Raw genomic sequence first — 18918 nt, forward strand, 5'->3', positions numbered from 1 at the left:
GGCCGAGGCTCCCGGGGACGGCGAGGGCGGGGCGCTGCGGCGGGAGCGGAGGGCCGGGAGTGGGTTGCGGCTGCGCTTCCCCGGGGCCGGAGCGCGAGGGAGCGCCAACCCGCCTGCCCCGGAGGCTTCGTTCCCTGCAAGCCGGGAAGGGGATATCGAGGACCTGCTTCCCACAGCGCGAGGGGCCCTTCGCCCAATGCGGCCGGGAAGGAGAGGAGCGGAGTAGGCGCCGCCGGGGAAGCTTGGCCTGAGAGGCCCGCAAGATGGACTGGCCAGGGCCAGGAACAGGGCCAGGGCCAGGGGCGGGTGGCGCAGCCCGAGGCCGTCGTGCCGCGGAGCCCGAGGAGGGAGGGCAGCGCTGGCCCGAGGAGCCCCCCAGCTCAGGCGCCGAGCGCTTCCGAAGGCTGTGCTACCGGGAGTCCCAGGGGCCGCGGGCAGTGTGCAGCCGCCTGCAGCAGCTGTGCCATCAGTGGCTGAAGCCCGACAGGAGCACCAAAGCTCAGATGGTGGACCTGGTGATCCTGGAGCAGTTCCTGGCCGTCCTGCCCGCGGAGATGGAGAGCTGGGTGCGGGAGTGCGGAGCAGAGACCTGCTCCCAGGCGGTGGCGCTGGCCGAGGGCTTCCTGCTGAGCCAAGCGGAGGAGAAGAGGCGGCAGGTGAGAGGATGGTGATGGTCCTGGGAGGATGCCCGAGGAGGAACAAGGAGTCCTTGTTTCCCGAACTGCCTTGCCCGCCCCCAGTGCGGCTTCTAACGGTAGAAGGGACTTTGGTTTCCCTCCGTTTTCAGGCACAGCGTTGCGTTTGCCCACCCAGGTTATTCCGCAGGAGGAAGGCGGATCTCCGCCGATGGATCTAAGATGGTCCAGCTTTGGAGTCAGAGAATAGTCTCCTCCTCCTCATGTTCAGTTGGTTTCGCTTTTCTTCTTCTTTGATCCTGGCTGTTATTTCAGATGCAGGAGCCCTTGACGAAAGTGGAAATGGTCGTGGTATCTCCTGAAGGCGGAGAAGCTCTCTCCGGTCTCTCTATGGGGCATCTGTTGGGAAGAATCTCTGAGGAGGATCCAGCTCCTCTTTGTGGTGAATCAGCAACAGCTCAGGTAGGGAAGCTTCATCCAAGCAGGGAAATGTGGAGGGCGGGGGGGGGGGGGTCTGGTTTTTTCATGAGATTCAATGCAGATCTGGTTAAGGAGGTCAGGACTCAACAGGTTGGATCTGTTTTCAAGGTGGTTGTATAGGAGCAGCTTATTGAAGTGTTATGTTGAGAACTCAAATTCATTCATGGAAACAGCTGAGTATTTAAGTTTTTTGTGCCTGCAGTAGGTTACAGTACTTTATTTAAAATAAACCCCTTTGCTGTCTTGTGCATGGACAAGAAGAGGAATCCCCTCTTTCATTTACTCACTTTTATTATTAATTGTATTAATATATTAGGAGAGGCAACTATAAAACCGGGTAATACGTTATTTCAAAAAGGAGCATTTTCTCTCTTGCAAAGCTCATTTTTAGAAAGTTGGAAATCTGGGAGAGAACTTCCTGGGGCTTCTGGTGAGGAAGTTTCCTTTGACTTTCAGGGCTTGGTGTCCTTTGAGGAGGTGGCTGTGTATTTTACGGAGGAGGAGTGGGCGCTGCTGGATCCCAGCCAGAGAGCCTTACACGGGGAAGTCACGCTGGAGAATTCCAGGCATGTGGCCACTCTGGGTAAGGACCTGCTTTGCTTTGGGTTGAATTAATTGTGGAAAGTGTGTGTTATCCAAGCAGTGAGAAAGCAGCTTCTAGCTAGAAGAAGGAAATTCTGGTTTGGTTTTGTTTTGATCCTAACACTGAAGTAAATAAACTGAGATGAAGTAAATAAACAGAGACATTGGTAGATGCTTCACAGGGTCCTTTCTCAACTGAGCTTTTATTCTCTGATCTGAGTGAAGAGCAGATAACCTGAACAGCTTTAGGTGAGTAAGTTACTGCCCTGTACCTCTGTGACATCTGTTCCTTACAACCGCCGAGTTTCCTAGGCTGCCTAATATCCAGTAGCGTTTGTCCTACTGGGTGTTTATTCAAAGGGCCTTTTTTTGGCTCTGGGTAAACTGGTTGTAAACTCCCTGTAGGGCTGTGATGGAATGGAATTATGAAGGCCAAACCCAGGGAGGAAAACATGCTCTTTCGTCTGCTGAGGGGCGAGGGAGAGATAAGAGGATGAGACTGGCACCTCCCTGAGGAATTCACAGTGGTGTGGCTGGCTGACTTTGGGAACAGGGGTTTCAGTCTGGGAAGAATCTTGCTAGAGGTTGTAGCTAATACACATTGCTGAACTGAATCTACATGGTCTCCTGGAGTTCCTTGGGCTAGGCCTGACAAGGGCTGAACAAATGGATGGACCGAAAAGAATTAATGAATGAATTTTAAGTGAGCAGAAATTGCATCAATGCATTATTCCAAACCATGGTTCAGATTTTTATTCTAGATTGTTAAATAGATCATAAATAAAAAAAGGAATAACTAAGAACCAGGAGGGACAGCATGAAGGCAATAATAATAGGTGAACATAGAAGACAAATGAGTAGTATAAATGCATTAGAGTCTCAAATTGAGAATTCCTGTGTAAAATATAATGGAACAGGGCCAGTGAATAGACATAATCGACTTGTTGTTGTTTAGTCGTTAAGTCGTGTCCGACTCTTCGTGACCCCATGAACCATATTGCGCCAGGCCTTCCTGTCCTTCACTGCCTCCCTGAGTTTGCTCAGTTTCATGCTCATTGCTTCAGTGATGCTATCTAACCATCTCATCCTCTGCCGTCCTCTTCTCCTTTTGCCTTCAATCTTTCCCAGCATCAGCGTCTTCTCCAAAGAGATCTCTCTTCGCATTAGGTGGCCAAAATATCTGAGCTTGAGCTTCATTATCGATCCTTCCAATGAGCAATCAGGGTTGATTTCCTTTAAGATTGACTGGTTTGACCTCCTAGCAGTCCAGGGGACTCTCAAGAGTCTTCTCCAGCACCACAGTTCAAAGGCATCAATTCTTCGGCGCTCGGCCTTTTTTATGGTCCAGCTCTCACAGCCATACATTACTACTGGAAAAACCATACCTTTGACTATGCGGATCTTTGTCGGCAAGGTGACGTCTCTGCTTTTTAATATGCTATCTAGGCTTGCCATAGCTTTCCTCCCAAGGATCAAGCGTCTTTTAATTTCATGGCTGCAGTCTCCGTCTGCGGTGATCTTGGAGCCCAAATAAATGAAGTCTGTTACTGCTTCCATTTCTACCCCTTCTATTTGCCAGGACATAATCGACTAGAAGAGGAGAAAAAAGAGCATAATATTTTAAAGACCAAGAAGGTAACACCCCTACTTTTATTTTTAAAGTAATAATATTATGAATTGGAAAATACAAACTCAAAACAGTTGTGAATTAAGCCAATTGCTCATTGACCAATTTCTCCTTCCTCTTTGTATCCTGAACATGGGTTGAAATTCAGTTTTGGTTTCATAAGAACTACGGAGGGTCTTGTCTGAAAGGTTTTCGCGTATTATACTTCTACCTTAGCTTCAGCTTTCTTTTATCTGACCGTTGTCTTGGTAGCAGCTCTTCCTCTTGTCTGCCAAGGTCGTTCCTTCTGCCGATTAAATCACCTCCCCCATCAGCCTCAGTCCTCTCCCCCCCCCCCCGACGCTTTCAGGGAAATCTGAGTCTGGGCCATGGGAATGAAATGCAGATGTGGTGGTCCAATGTGGATGGGTTCTCCTGTGCTGCATTCCCAGGAGGCCCTCAGGTGGAGGAAGTGTATGGGGAAAGAGAGACCGTAAAGTCTTTTCCACTTACTATTTTTTCTCTGCCTCAACTCTTCCATCCTGCCATCTATGATCACGTAACATTGAAACAGTTCTTCCAAATGATTCAGGGTGCTTTGCCTCACCAGCTCTTTTCTCAATAGTTCAGCAAGCCCTGTGTAGGATCCAAAGCAGGAGCTTCTGCCTTCCTATAAAGGGAATAATAGACTTGCAGGATGGATGTCAGCCCTTTCAGGTAGACCAGACTAGAAAAATCAAGGTTACACAGGCTAACACTGGTTTTATAGAATAATAACGGAATCTTGCAAGGTTGAATTCACTTCCTTCTTCCTTCGCTCCCTTTCTATTTGTGAGAAGTAGGGAGGGGCTTGCCTGAGACGCTTTCTCAGGTTACAGCTGTACCCCAGGCTTGGGTTTCATTTATCTGACTGTTGTCTTCGTAGAGGCTCTTTCTCCTGTTCCTCAAGGTCATTCTGTCTGTCCATTACAAGTTCTTTTCCTTGCCGGAAAAATTTACTTTTGCTTTGTACTTTGACCGTCATATTTTCAGAGATTTTTTTATATTTGTGGGTGACATTCACCTTAGGACAGATGGAGTAGGGATTGATAGATGTCCTTTTCCCTGTCATTTGAAATGCCCTGATGAATTCAGGCTAGGTGCATGACTGTACCCTGTCTAGGTTTGCCATAGCTTTCCTCCCAAGGAGCAAGCGTCTTTTAATTTCATGGCTACAGTCTCCGTCTGCAGTGATATTGGAGCCCAAATAAATGAAGTCTGTTACTGCTTCCATTTCTACCCCTTCTATTTGCCAGGAATTGGTGGGTCCAGATGCCATGACCTTAGTTTTTTTGAATGTTGAGTTTCAAGCGAGCTTTTGCACTCTCCTCTTTCACCCTCATCAAGAAGCTCTTTAGTTCTTCTTCACTTTCTGCCATTAGGGTGGTATCATCTGCATATCTGAGGTGGTTGATGTTTCTCCCTGCAATCTTAATTCCAGCTTGTGATTCTTCCAGCCTGGCATTTCTCATGATGTACCTTGCGTATAAGTTAAAGAAGCAGGGTGACAGCATACAGCCTTGTCATACTCCTTTCCCTCTTTTGAACCAGTTGGCTTTTCCGTGATCAGTTCTGCAAACCACTGAATACTGGAGCCATCTGTTTGTCTTTCCAGTGCTGAACAGCAAGTCTTTTGACTATAAGCCCATGTTTTTTCTCCAAAAGCCAACTCCTGTGTGATAAACTTTAAACAACAAAGTTGAATTAAGCCATGTCAGTGCTTCTTACCGAAATGGAAGAGTTGTTGCTACTGTACCAGCCTCACTGCTGCGTACCAACCTTCCTGCCTGAGATCCTTGATTCTGTGGCCGGGTTGGCAGTGGGATTCTGCAGGCTGATGGTGTTGGGGGACTTTAACGTGCCTTCTGTGGGCGCAAGGTCAGCGGCATGACAGCCACGGGCCTTCCCAGGCCATGCAGGGCCCGACGCATATCAGTGGTCCTATACCTGACCTGTTTTGTTTTGTTTTGTTTTTGTCTGAGCAGTGGCAAGGTAATGTGCTTTGAGGAGAGATTTCAGTTTCTCCACTGTCACGGTCAGACCACTGTCTGGTAACCCCTCAGTTCTCTGGCGCCACCCCCACCGCAGGGAAGCTGGACCTCTTAGAGTGGTCCGCCCCAGGCAGGCGATGGACCCAAAAGGCTTCCAGAAGGAGCCTGGGGTTCTTCCGGAGGGCCTGCTGCTCGGTCTGACTGAGGCCCTGGTGGGCACCCGGAATGAGAGAGCGGTTGGGGTTTTGGATCGGATTGCGCCTGAGCAGCCTCTCCCCTCCCAGGTATCCCAGAACTCTCCCACATTTCTGGAGGAGCTGAGGGAGATGAAGTGGGAGAAGAGAGCCTAGGGCCCACTGGAGGGAGACAAGGAGCAAACCCAATATAACACGAGTTAGAGCCGCTGTCAAGGCACATGGGACACCTCTGGTCCACGAGCTGCATTGGCTACCAGTATGCTTCCAGTGCAATTCAAGGTGCTGGTGGTTACCTTTAAAGCCGTTCATAGCTTTAGACCAAGCTACGTACAGATCCTTCTCTCCCCAGTTGTTCCTTCCTGTCCTGCTTGACGTAGACATGCTCCGGGTCCCATTGGCTGAGGAGCGTTGGTGGGCAAGACCTTTTCTTCCGTGGCACCTGGCCTGTGGAACATCATTCCAGCTGAGATTAGGTTCGCCCTGACCCTGGATTTGTGCCTGGGCCTGGAGCCCTGGAAGTGTGATAGAGCCTTTCTCTTGGCTTTTTTGATGGTTATTTTCCGATTTCCGGGTGCTTAGTGTGTTTATTTGATCTTATGCCTTTTATTTGATTTTACGTTTTTGATTGTAGCTGCCCAGAGTCACATGTGTGAGATGAGTGGCTGTATAAAGCAAATAAACAAATAGAACAATATATTTAAATAAAGCATTAATTTCACTGCATTTCCACCAGCATAAACGCAAATGAGGTCATTTCTAAAATAGTATGAAAAGGATGTAATCGGAAAATCTTTTGAACATTTTCACATTTTTTAAACATCTCTTCTTTTTTATTGGTTGAGTGAAACATATGAGGAAAAAAAGCAAAAAGAAAAGGATACATATACATATACATAGTTAAGGGATTTTGGGAAAACATAAAGCAAAACCAACATTTAAAAATCTATATATATTAAAAGGGCACTCTGATAGCCCCCTGTTTTTCTCACTTCCACTAATTGCTACTTGAATAATTTTATACTTTGGACTTTATTACTCATTTCTGCTTTGAACATTTTAATTATATTATTTTTATTTTTAAAAAGTTTCTCTCTTTCTCCAAAAAACACATTCTCGCTGTCTTAGCCTGCCTCGCTGTGTGATATAGTTTATATAAGGGAAACATTCCTACTCTGCTGTGAAATATGCAGTCAGTTTTTCCATTGTTGCGTATTCCTCATTTGTAGTCCCCGATGTCAGGTTCGGTCAGCACGGGGCTTCGGGGAACTCACAGCCAGACCACGCGAACTCCACCGGCGGCAGCTAGCGAGGAAAAGAGGAACTGAAAGCGCCGCTAATTAATGGGCCACCTGCGCCCAGCCCAACAGGAAAACCGCAGCGGAAGCTTTAACTATACACTGATAACGGCGCGAGCCAACAATGAACGAGGCCGCAGGCAGCGAAACAAGATCGCCGCGCAATACAGAACCCTCGGGCTTGCACGTAATGGGGGGGGGACCAACCCAAGCCGGAGGGGGACTGCCAATCAAGGACAATGGACTCTGACCGAACCTGCCATCATGGACAATCAAGAGGGATTATTGGGGGGCCGATAATCCGCAGCGGTAACGCGATCGCGGGGCGGAAAAAAGCGCGGGAAGGGGGGAATATAACGAGTGATGCAATTGTACCAAGCCAGTCCTGGAAAAGGGTCGGCGACCGACCGCGGAAGAGTGCAGTGGCGGCGGTGACCGAAGGCGGACGGATGGTGTGGTCGACCCCGGAGACGGCGTCCTCCAGAGAGGACTCGGAGCCGGCGGGAAACGAGGCACGCTCGCACTGAACGGCGTCCCAGTGCGAGCAGGGGAACCGAGACACGCGGACCCAATCGGGGATGAGGACTGCCCTCCATTCCGGGTGAGGATACACATCCGGGGGGTGAGATCCGGAGGAGAGGCACAGCTGCGGGCGCTGCTGGATTCAGGCTGCACCCACTGCTTGATGCACCCAGCTGTGGTCTCGGGACTCGGACTACAGCTGAGGCGCCTCCGGGAGCCCATTGCATTCAGCCAGCTAGACGGCTCGCTGGCGGGGGGGGGGCACCTCAGTATTACACCGAGCCGGTCCAGATGACGATCGGGAGCCACCGGGAAGAACTAAGATTTGTGGTGGTCCCGGTGGCCGACTACGCGGTGATGCTCGGCTTGGTGTGGCTGCGGCGACGGAACCCACGGGTTGACTGGACGGCGGAGGCAGTGCGATTCGGGGTCGACAGGCCGGCGGAGTGCGAGAGCAGAGGGGACCGGGCCGTGGCGACGGGCGCGACCGCAACCACAGACGGGCAAGTGGAGGATCCGAGGCACAGGGAGGCGAGACGAGAGCAGATGGAGCCCGAGACCCGGCTGGCAACAGCAGCGCCGGAACCCCGGAGACTCACAACGATCCCGAGGCGTGGGGAGGCAGCGGCGACTGGCGGAACAACTGTAAAACGAGGGACAGAGTCCGGGGAACCCACGACGAGCGGCGGAATCCCGAGGCAATATCGAGACCTGGCGGCGGCGTTCAGGGAGAAGGAGTCCGACCAGCTCCCTCCACACCGACCCAGTGATTGCGCCATCGAGTTAGAGCCAGGGGCAACGCTGCCCAAACCGAAAATGTACTCCCTGTCAATGAGGGAGATGGGGGCTCTGCGGGAGTTCATAGACAAGAACCTAGCGTGGGGATTCATCCAACCCGCGAAGTCACCATTAGCGGCCCCGGTACTATTCCGGGAGAAGAAGACCTACTCTACTGGGGCGTCCTGGTCTACCTGGACGACATCCTCATCTACACCGAAACCCTGGCGGAGCACGTGAGCCTGGTGCGCACGGTGCTCCAGAGACTGCTGAAGGCGCAGCTGTACGCGAAGCTATCAAAATGCGAGTTTCATCGGGAGCAGCTGGACTACCTCGGCTACCGGATATCCAGTCGGGGAATTGAGATGGACCCGGCGAAAGTAAAAGATGTTCTGGGCTGGGAAGCGCCGCAAACCCGGAGGTAACTTCAAAGCTTCTTGGGGTTTGCGAACTTCTACAGACAGTTTATCCCGAACTTCGCCCAAATCGCCCTTCCCCTAACAGACTTGCTAAAACCCAAGGGCACTGGAAACCCCCCCAAGCCCAGCATGACACTCAGGTGGACTGCGGAATGCCAGGGGGCGTTTGAGGAGCTAAAACGGCGGTTCACAGCTGAGCCGATCCTGCGCCATCCCGACCCAGATCGGCGGTTTATCATACAAGTAGATGCGTCAGACGTGGCAACGGGGGTGGTCCTGCTCCAGCCCAGCCCAGAGGGGGCCATCCACCCATGCGCCTACGCCTCCTGCAAATTCACAGAGACAGAGAGAAGGTGGATGGTGTGGGAGAAAGAGGCGTACGCCATCAAGTGGGCGCTAGCCACGTGGAGGCATCTATTGGAGGCGGCAGCTGAACCATTCGAGGTGTGGACGGACCACAAGAACCTCGAGGCCCTGAAGGCCCCGCGTAAGCTATCCCCCAAACAGGCGCGGTGGTCCCAATACTTCGGGAGGTTCAGGTTCACCCTAAAACACATCCCCGGGAAGCGCAACTTCCTAGCAGATGGGTTGTCTCGCATACCCCAGCACGCCAGCCTACGAGAGGAGATCGTGGACTCCATCATCCCTGCCAGCAGGCTGGCTGCAAAGGCGGTGACCCAGAGCCAGACCAAGGGGGAGCGACGGGACGAGGCGCCTGAGGTAAAGCAAGGGTTTGCGGAGGCGGCGGAGCGGGACGCTTGGCTCAAGCAAAACCGAGAAGCGCTAACCAGCCAAGAGGGTTTGTGGTGGCACGAAGGGAAGTTGTACGTGCCCGAGGGGTGCCGACGGGAGGTCATGGAAAGAGCCCACGACAGCCGGAACGCGGGGCATTACGGCTTCATGAAGAGGCTCCACTTAATTCGGCGGCAGTTCTGGTGGCCAACGCTCCGGAAGGACGTGGAGGCATACTCGGGGGGTTGCCCGGTGTGCGCGACGGCGAAAGGGGCCAAAGGCAAGCCTAGGGGGTTACTCCAGTCGGTAGCGGAGCCCGACAGCCCATGGCAAGAGATCGCCATGGACTTCATAGTAGAGCTCCCGGAGAGTAAGGGGAAGACCGCCATTTGGGTGGTTACGGACTTATTCTCCAAACAAGCGCACTTTGTAGCGTGCCGGCGAGTCCCCACGGCAGAGAGGTTGGCGAGGCTGTTCGTGCAACATATTTACCAGCTACACGGCGCGCCCCGACGGGTCGTCAGCGATCGGGGTGGCAACTTCATCGCACGGTTCTGGAGGGAGTTCCTGAAGCGGGTGGGGACGAAGCAAGCCCTTTCCTCCGCGGCGCATCCGCAGACGGACAGAGCCACGGAACGCCTGAATGGGGGGCTCGAACAGTACCTGCGCTGCTACGTGGGGCCCCAACAAGATTGGGCGGAGCTACTGCCATTCGCGGAAGTAGCATACAATAACGCCGTCCACAAGAGTACCAGCTTTTCTCCATTCAAAGTAGCCACCGGGAGAGACTTCGTCCCCATGCCGGAGTTGCCTCAGCCGGAATCCCAAATCAACTCCCTGGACGCCTGGTTCGCCCAAATCGACGCCACCCGGTGAGCGGCGCACGCGGCATTGCAAAGAGCCAAAGCCGATTACAAAAAACACGCGGACTGCAAGAGACTCCCCGAGGGGCAGTGGAAAGTGGGGGACCAGGTGTATTTGTCAACCAAAAACCTAAAGACACACCAGACATCGAAAAAACTCAGCCCGAGGTTTGTGGGGCCGTTCCCCATTGCAGAGGTCATCAATCCAGTAACCGTCAGGCTGACGCTCCCGAAAAGCCTCGGGAAGATCCACCCGGTGTTCCACTGCAGCCTGCTAAAGCTGCACCAGCCGGGGAACGGCTGGCACAAGGGAGAGGGGGTGCCACCACCTATCATGGTCGCTGGGGAGCAGCATTTCAAGATCAACCAGATACTGGACGCCAGGAGGCACAAGGGGCAGGTCCAGCTCCTAGTGCAATGGAAACATTTCCCCAAGTCCCACAGCGAATGGGTAAGCAAAACCCACATAAGAGCGCCGGACCTAGTGCGGGACTTTTACAACAAATACCCCGGGAAACCGAAATAAAGTCGGGGGGGGAGTTGTCTTCAGGGGGGCGGTATGTCAGGTTCGGTCAGCACGGGGCTTCGGGGAAGCTCGCAGCCAGACCATGCGAACTCCACCGGCGGCAGCTAGCGAGGAAAAGAGGAACTGAAAGCGCCGCTAATTAATGGGCCACCTGCGCCCAGCCCAACAGGAAAACCGCAGCGGAAGCTTTAACTATACACTGATAACGGCGCGAGCCAACAATGAACGAGGCCGCAGGCAGCGAAACACAATCGCCGCGCAATACAGAACCCACGGGCTTGCACGTAACGGGGGGGACCAACCCAAGCCGGAGGGGGACTCCCAATCAAGGACAATGGACCCTGACCGAACCTGCCATCATGGACAATCAAGAGGGATTATTGGGGGGCCGATAATCCGCAGCGGTAACGCGATCGCGGGGCGGAAAAAAGCACGGGAAGGGGGGAATATAACGAGTGATGCAATTGTACCAAGCCAGTCCTGGCTTTGCTTGTGACTGCTACGTTACGCATGAGTAAACCTCTTTTGTGAACCACACGTGTCATCAGAGTTTCTCTGTCGAACGGGGCAAACCTTACACCCGAAAGGTCTATTGGTAGCATGTCTCTTAATAAATTATAGTACCTTTCTTTCATTTATGTTCTCTGGGACGATACCTAACAAAAATATTTGTAGCCTTAATTCAAATTTTATTTTTATAATATTATGATATAGTTTTTTATTTGTCCTGTCTCCGTACCATATTTAAGTAGCAATCTGTAAATATGTCCTAATAAATTATCTTTATTCTGTATAACTATTTCAAATTCTTTTTTCTCAGGGTTCCTCCTTCTCTAAGGTTTTTTCTTATTTTTACATTTTGTTCTTGATGCCCCCCTGCTCCTGATGATTTGGTCTTTGGACACCAAAGAGCAGATTTTTAAAAATCTTTCTCATGAAACGAAAGTGGGAAATAGTCCAAAGGCAGAACCCTAAGTAAAATGAAAGCTTGGTTTCTTCTAAGCAAAGAAAAAGGAAACCAGCAAAATCTTCAATATGCAGGAATAACATCTGCAGCATTAACTTTTTTTCCTTTCTTTTTTCTTCAAATCAGCTTATGGAGAGGAAGATGAAAATCACAAGGAGTGCAGCGTAGCACTATTCCAGATGATCAAGTCTGAAGAACAAAGGAGTAAGAAAAGCTGCATAAGGAATGGAGGGAAGAAATCTTCTCCTGGATACAGTGATGTTCCTGACCTCCCAACACAGCAAGTTCACCAAGAAGAAGAGGGAAAGTATCTGGCATGTAGCAAAAGAGACAAAGAGAAATCTGATTTCACTAAACATTGTACAACCCAGACTGAAGAGGAACAGTATGAATATCAAGAGGGTGGGCAAAGTATCGATCCTACCTGCTACCTTGCTTTACATCACCAAGCATACTTCAAAGAGGCACCATCTACGTTTATAAATGGTGGGGACAATTTCACTTTGAGCAGCCCTCTTATTTCCCATAAAGAGAAGGAACTGTATCAGTGTGGAAAGGGATTCAGTATGAAACAGTTACTTATTTTACCCCCAAAAAATCCCTCAAGAGAGAAACTGTATAAATGCCTGCAGTGTGAAAAGACGTTTGCTCAGAGAGGTCAACTTACCATCCATGAAAGGATCCACACGGGGGAGAAACCCTATAAATGTCTGGATTGTGGAAAGACCTTCACTGAGAAATGTAACCTTATTACACATGAAAGGATCCATACAGGGGAGAAGCCATATATATGCCTGGTGTGCGGAAGAAGATTTAATCAGAGTGGTAACCTTACGAGACATCAACGATCCCACACGGGGGAGAAACCATATACATGTCTACAGTGTGGAAGGCAGTTCAGTGGACGTTCAAACCTTATGAAGCATGTAAGAAGCCACACGGAGGAGAAACCATATATATGTATGGAGTGTGGAAAGAGCTTCCGTGACAACAGTGTCCTAGTTTGCCATAAAAGGATCCACACAGGAGAAAAGCCATACAAATGCATGGAGTGTGGGAAGAACTTCAGGCGGAACTGTCACCTTGTGAAACATGGAAGAATTCACACAGGAGAGAAACCATATCAATGTCTGGAGTGTGGAAAGAATTTCCGTCAGAAAAGTTGCCTTTTGCAACATAAAACAATTCACACAGGGGAGAAACCATATAGGTGCCCAGAATGTGGAAAATGCTTCCGTCAGAAGAGTACACTTTTCCAACATAAAACAGTTCACACAGGGGAGAAACCTTATAGGTGCCTGGAGTGTGGAAAATGCTTTGGTGACAACAGTAGCCTTTTCCGACATAAAAGAATTCACACAGGGGAGAAACCATATAAGTGCAAGGAATGTGGAAAGAGTTTCAATTGCAGCAGTTACTTTATTTGCCATAAAAGGATTCATACAGGAGAGAAACCATATAAATGCCTGGAGTGTGGAAAGGGTTTTAATAAAAGCAGTTGTCTTACATCTCATAAAAGAAAGCATACAGGAGAGAAGCCATATAAATGCAGAGAGTGTGGGAAGAGATTTTCGTATAGCTTTGACCTCAGATATCATCAACGAACCCATACTGGGGAGAAACCATATAAATGCTTGAAGTGTGGAAAAAGGTTCAGTAGATGTTCTAACCTTAGAATCCATATAAGAATTCACACGGGGGAGAAACCATATAGGTGCCCGGAGTGTGGAAAGGGCTTCTGCAAGTACACTGACTTTATTCGCCATAAAAGGATCCACACAGGAGAAAAACCATACAAATGCCTGGAATGTGGAAAGAGCTTCACTCAGAACGCTAACCTTATTAAACATAAAAGGATTCACACAGGAGAGAAACCATACAAATGCACAGAGTGTGGGAAAAGCTTCAGCCAGAAAAATCACCTTTCAAAACATGAAAGAATCCACACAAGAGAGAAACCATAACAAGTATGCGAACTGTGGAGTAACAGTCATTTGGAAGAGTAGCACTATCAGACCTAAAGGAATCCATGTGGGAGAACTCTAAAAATGCCATGTGTGGGACAAGATTCAACAGGGGCACTACCCTTATTTCCCATAAGAGGTCTCATTTTGGGAGGAATGTCTGGACTGTGGAGAAAGGTTCAGGACCAGCAGTGGAATAGACTTGGTAAAGAAAAGTGTTGAATGGAATATGTGAAGGAGGAGAAAAGATTGAAAGAGCCCCAAAGAGAAATGCTGTCAAATACCATGCAGTTGCAGCGATGGTGTCAGGAATGTTCAGGCTGAAAATGAGCTAAGGTTGCCAAAGGATATTCAGAAAAAGGGCTAATAGAAGAAAATGACCCATCAGAATAGCTGGTGCCCTGTGGATTTGGCCAAAAGCAGGAAAACTAGAACTACATTTTTATTTTCCTCAGTCTTCTTCACCAGGAAATATGAGTCCCGCCCTATGTTGTGGGACCCAATGTAGGGTCATGTATTTCCCCAGTTTAAGAGATTTCAGCTGGCGTTGTGTTGGAGGCCAATGGGGTTTATCAGAGAGTTAAAGTTAAGTCTCTTGAAAACAGATTGAAGCTGGTGGGAATGTTTAGCCTTGTAAAAAAATCAACTAAGAGGGATATAATAGCCCCGTGAAAACATTTGATGAGTGTCCCATAGAAGAAAGGAAAGGCTTGTTCCAGATTGTCCTGGAGTGCAGAATCTGGTTGGATGTTACAAAAGTTTTATGATAATAGTGGTGAAACTGCCAGTAATGAGTACCTCAGCCCACTCCTGCCCCCACCTTAATAAAAACAGGAACATAATTCCTCTTCTCCAAAAGCCGACTTTTGGCCAACTCTCTCATAAGTTTGCTACAGTCTTGTCCCTTAAGTTAAGAAAATAAAAAAATTGGGATTTTTTTCCCTTTCCAATGGAGCACGCTACTGCTATCTCTTTTGTCCATAAAAGTATAGATGAATTTCCCTCTCTTTCTCTTTTCCTGCAACTCCAGATAGAGGTGAGCTGCTTCAGATTAGTGTGGCGTTTTCCTCATTTTTCAAAGACATATAAAGATGGAACATTGAATGTGAATAGAATGAAGCCACATTTTTGGAAACTTGAAACCACAAAGCGAAGAGGGAGCACACTGAACTAAGCGAGCAGAATTGGATCAGGTTCGGCAACTTCAAATTCAGTGATATATGAAATACTATTCAGAGCATGAGACCATCCAAAGCAGTCGGGTGGCTATCATACTCAGAAAGGACTTTGCTGACTCTGGGCTTGTGCATAAAATGGGGTTTGTTTGCGATTGTTTGCCATCTGGTCAAAGCCACATTGCCACCATCTCAGATTGGTGGCTGCAGCCCAGCTGTGGGTTGGCATTTCTGAGTCTGGCTCTGGGGGTTCGTCTGCTCCCTGACTTTTTGGGTTTCCGCACACTTTGACAAATGTGCTAGCTGCTGCTCTTTGTTTGCCTGACTGCATTTCTCAGAGGTGTTCTTCCCTCTTCAGACCATGGGGCATTTCTTATGGGAGGAAGGAGAGCTGCCCATATTTAGCGGGCAGGAAAATAAGAGTGAAGAAAAGGTCCTGGAGCATCGGGAGCTGTGATGCCATTGGCTTTTTCAAGACAGCTTCCTTGGACAAGGCAGGAGCCTCCTTGATGCAAGCAGGACCTGACCAAAAGAAACGTCTCCACAACTCCTTATTTTGGGGAGAAAGCTTTAGTTCTTCTGTGGGAGTAGACAGAAGCTGGTGGGGGAGAGGCTGGAAGAAAGTGGGATTTAACATCTCCCCTCCACCTGAGTCTTCTTGTGTAGATTTCCCTATCAGTGATGCTTTTTAGTCCATAACTGTGCATTGAGCAGTTCCTTGTATTTATCTCTCTTGCCACTGAATTTTTGATACGTAATTAGGTTAAAAAATAAAAGTTTCGTCTTAATTTATTTCTGCATTACAATTACATATTGAAAGAAAAAAGGAAAATAATATTGATATGGACAGAGGTATAAGGGAATATAGAACACACAGGGAAAAAGAGGGAAAAAAACAGTACGTGTGATAAAATACAAGTGGATAACTAAGAAGTCCTGAATAACCAGCTGACCTAAAGTATCACGGCTAATATGTTCTATACACTGTTAATGAGCCACAGCAATACTATAGAGATGTCATACCCAATTTCTAATTAATTCATGTCTCCATGAAGCTGAAAGTATATTTGAGTAGGACAGTGGTGTTCCTACATGGAAGTCCTGGAAAAAGCTTACGTATGGGGCAATGGCCTCATGTAACATCTGCCTCTGCTGGGAGAGCTTAAGGGAAGGTGGGCTGCAGATACCCTTCGGGTAGGCCTGGGATACAGCAGGAGAAGGAGGGGAGGCTCCGGTTTTGTCGGCATCCCCGTTTGAGGCAGGTTTTAGAGCCGGCCTTCAATCCCATGGCTGCCAAAAGGCACCTGGTGTGGTTTCTACTGGTCCCCTCAAGGCGCTAAATTAAGTTTTGATTTCCTGGTTGCTTTGAGGTGGTTTCCTGAGTATTATGGGAACAGTTTGAGTGCAAGAGAACAACATTTTCCCATGGATCAAAGACAGAAGAAGGTAAAATGTGCAACCAACCCTTTTCCCATTGTGCACCATGCAGTTGGGAGCATTTCCTTGCTCGGGCATAGTAAGACATTCGGCATGTGAGGCAGGGAACTCCGTGTTCTGGAGAAGTAGCACATCTGCACCACGGACTGCCAGGGCTGGGAGGGCTATTGGGGGTCTTCTAGTCCCTTCCAATCCCTGCGCAGGACAGTCGTCCCAGAGAAATGCCTGTCCGACCTTGGATCCAGAGGCTGCAGTGAGGGAGCCCTGCGACTCCAGGCAGCAGGCCCTTCCACGGCTCAATGGCGCTGGCAGGCAGGAAGGTCCTCAGTCTGCTCCTGCGTCTGCCAACTTTCCATTTTCTTGGAAAGAAAAAGATGGAAACAATACGGGAGGCGTGGAGGGGGACACCTACGAGGACCTGCAACTCTGTCCTTGGACGCCTGGGAGGAGCAGCAGCAGCAGCACCACCCTTGGGACCCATCCCCGGGACAGCCCACGGACAGCCCGACCATGGCTCCCACCCCACGCCCCGGATCCCCTCCCAAGGCTGCTTGAGCTCCTCTCCGCACCGCCAATCCCTTGAAGGATCCCCGGGAATCCCGGCACAATCTGTGATGGAATGGAATTATGGAGGCCAGGCTCAGGGAGATAAGCGTTTTCTTAGTTCTCCGCGAGGGCGTGGGAACTACGAGAGGATGAGGCTGGCCCCTCCCTGAGGAATGCAGGGTGGAGTGGCTGGCTGGCCGGCTGGCTTGGGAGCTGGGGTTTCGGTCTGGGGAGATTCTTGCTAGAGGTTGTAGCTAAGAAACATAGCTGAACTGATTTTGCATTGTCTCTTGGAGTTCTTTGGGCTAAAGCTGACGTCAGTCTCCCCAGACCGAAACCCCAGCTCCCCAGCCAGCCAGCCCACCGTGCATTCCTCAGGGAGGGGCCAGCCTCATCCTCTCGTAGTTCCCACGGCCTCGCGGAGAACTAAGAAAACGCTTATCTCGCTGAGCCTGGCCTTCCTAGTTCCATTCCATCACACAATCCCCCCAGCGACAGCTCAATTGCAGACCTGGCAAGTTCCTCCCTTCAGAGTGGGTCGGAGCATGCGCAGAAGAGCTCGGCCGGCACTTGCCTCCTTCAGGAAAGAGGCGGACGGGGTGGCAGCCAGGGGCCTTTTATGGGGGGCGGGAGGCGCGTTGCCTCTCTAGGAAGGAGCGCTCTCTCGCCCGCAGGCCGAGGCTCCCGGGGACGGCGAGGGCGGGGCGCTGCGGCGGGAGCGGAGGGCCGGGAGTGGGTTGCGGCTGCGCTTCCCCGGGGCCGGAGCGCGAGGGAGCGCCAACCCGCCTGCCCCGGAGGCTTCGTTCCCTGCAAGCCGGGAAGGGGATATCGAGGACCTGCTTCCCACAGCGCGAGGGGCCCTTCGCCCAATGCGGCCGGGAAGGAGAGGAGCGGAGTAGGCGCCGCCGGGGAAGCTTGGCCTGAGAGGCCCGCAAGATGGACTGGCCAGGGCCAGGAACAGGGCCAGGGCCAGGGGCGGGAGGCGCAGCCCGAGGCCGTCGTGCCGCGGAGCCCGAGGAGGGAGGGCAGCGCTGGCCCGAGGAGCCCCCCAGCTCAGGCGCCGAGCGCTTCCGAAGGCTGTGCTACCGGGAGTCCCAGGGGCCGCGGGCAGTGTGCAGCCGCCTGCAGCAGCTGTGCCATCAGTGGCTGAAGCCCGACAGGAGCACCAAAGCTCAGGTGGTGGACCTGGTGATCCTGGAGCAGTTCCTGGCCGTCCTGCCCGCGGAGATGGAGAGCTGGGTGCGGGAGTGCGGAGCAGAGACCTGCTCCCAGGCGGTGGCGCTGGCCGAGGGCTTCCTGCTGAGCCAAGCGGAGGAGAAGAGGCGGCAGGTGAGAGGATGGTGATGGTCCTGGGAGGATGCCCGAGGAGGAACAAGGAGTCCTTGTTTCCCGAACTGCCTTGCCCGCCCCCAGTGCGGCTTCTAACGGTAGAAGGGACTTTGGTTTCCCTCCGTTTTCAGGCACAGCGTTGTGTTTGCCCACCCAGGTTATTCCGCAGGAGGAAGGGGGATCCCAAGTGTACGTGGATCTCCGCTTCGAGCTTTGGAGGCAGAGAAGAGTCTCCTCCTCCTCCTCATGTTCAGTTGGTTTCGCTTTTCTTCTTCTTTGATCCTGGCTGTTATTTCAGATGCAGGAGCCCTTGAGGAAAGTGGAAATGGTCTCGGTATCTCCTGAAGGCGGAGAAGCTCTCTCCGGTCTCTCTATGGGGCATCTGTTGGGAAGAATCTCTGAGGAGGATCCAGCTCCTCTTTCTGGTGAATCAGCAACAGCTCAGGTAGGGAAGCTTCATCAGAGCAGGGAAACATGGGGGGCCGGGGGGGTGTCTGGTTTTTTCATGAGATTCAGTGCAGATCTGGTTAAGGAGGTCAGGACTCAACAGGTTGGATCTCTTTTCAAGGTGGTTGTATAACAGCAGCTTATCGAAGTGTTATGTTGAGAACTCAAATTCATTCATGGAAACAGTTGAGTATTTAAGTTTTTTGTGCCTGCAGTAGGTTACAGTACTTTATTTAAAATAAACCCCTTTGCTGTCTTGTGCATGGACAAGAAGAGGAATCCCCTCTTTCATTTACTCACTTTTATTATTAATTTTATTAATATATTAGGAGAGGCAACTATACAACCGGGTAATACGTTATTTCAAAAAGGAGCATTTTCTCTCTTGC

The 18918-nt window shown here is 50.6% G+C and overlaps 2 protein-coding genes and 1 long non-coding RNA gene across 7 annotated transcripts in view; 2 read left to right on the plus strand and 1 right to left on the minus strand.

Moving 5' to 3' along the window:
• The first annotated feature begins 8 nt into the window (after positions 1-8).
• Positions 9-15558, plus strand: LOC148213938 (neurotrophin receptor-interacting factor homolog). 4 transcript variants are annotated; one of them, XM_088129420.1, is made up of 4 exons: positions 9-656; positions 951-1097; positions 1572-1698; positions 5618-5862. In XM_088129420.1, exons 1-4 carry the CDS (start codon positions 264-266, stop codon positions 5719-5721), a joined length of 771 nt encoding a protein of 256 aa, XP_087985546.1. In that variant the 5' UTR covers positions 9-263; the 3' UTR covers positions 5722-5862. The 4 variants fall into 4 exon arrangements, with proteins under 4 accessions (XP_087985546.1, XP_087985544.1, XP_087985547.1 ...); XM_088129418.1 differs by lacking the exon at positions 5618-5862 and adding an exon at positions 11758-15558 and having other exon boundaries at positions 14-656; XM_088129421.1 differs by lacking the exons at positions 1572-1698; positions 5618-5862 and adding an exon at positions 11758-11936 and having other exon boundaries at positions 16-656.
• The window catches only part of LOC148213939 (uncharacterized), a 36041-nt gene continuing 23228 nt past the window's right edge, over positions 6106-18918 (minus strand). Inside the window, exon 3 of the long non-coding RNA XR_015793654.1 lies at positions 6106-6192. This is a non-coding gene — a long non-coding RNA (uncharacterized LOC148213939). The remainder of the gene's footprint in view (positions 6193-18918) is intronic.
• LOC107326814 (uncharacterized) overlaps positions 17390-18918 on the plus strand; it is a 28249-nt gene continuing 26720 nt past the window's right edge. Inside the window, exons 1-2 of one of the 2 annotated variants that reach the window (XM_088129743.1) lie at positions 17390-18082; positions 18381-18527. In XM_088129743.1, the coding sequence (XP_087985869.1) occupies positions 17690-18082; positions 18381-18527 (540 nt within the window). In that variant the 5' untranslated portion in view covers positions 17390-17689. The remainder of the gene's footprint in view (positions 18083-18380; positions 18528-18918) is intronic. The other variant, XR_015793648.1, reaches the window with a different exon arrangement.

Source organism: Python bivittatus, unplaced genomic scaffold, assembly GCF_059951505.1.
Source record: "Python bivittatus isolate LINGU-HERP-01145 unplaced genomic scaffold, Pbiv_v1 ctg000810_np1212, whole genome shotgun sequence".
Taxonomy (NCBI): domain Eukaryota; kingdom Metazoa; phylum Chordata; class Lepidosauria; order Squamata; family Pythonidae; genus Python; species Python bivittatus.

Coding starts and splice junctions, on each gene's coding strand:
- LOC148213938 (XM_088129418.1), top strand. CDS start 264: ATGGACTGGCCAGGGCCAGGAACAGGGCCAGGGCCAGGGGCGGGTGGC. Junction 657..950: donor CGGAGGAGAAGAGGCGGCAG/GTGAGAGGATGG, acceptor CTGTTATTTCAG/ATGCAGGAGCCCTTGACGAA. Junction 1,699..11,757: donor CAGGCATGTGGCCACTCTGG/GTAAGGACCTGC, acceptor TCTTCAAATCAG/CTTATGGAGAGGAAGATGAA.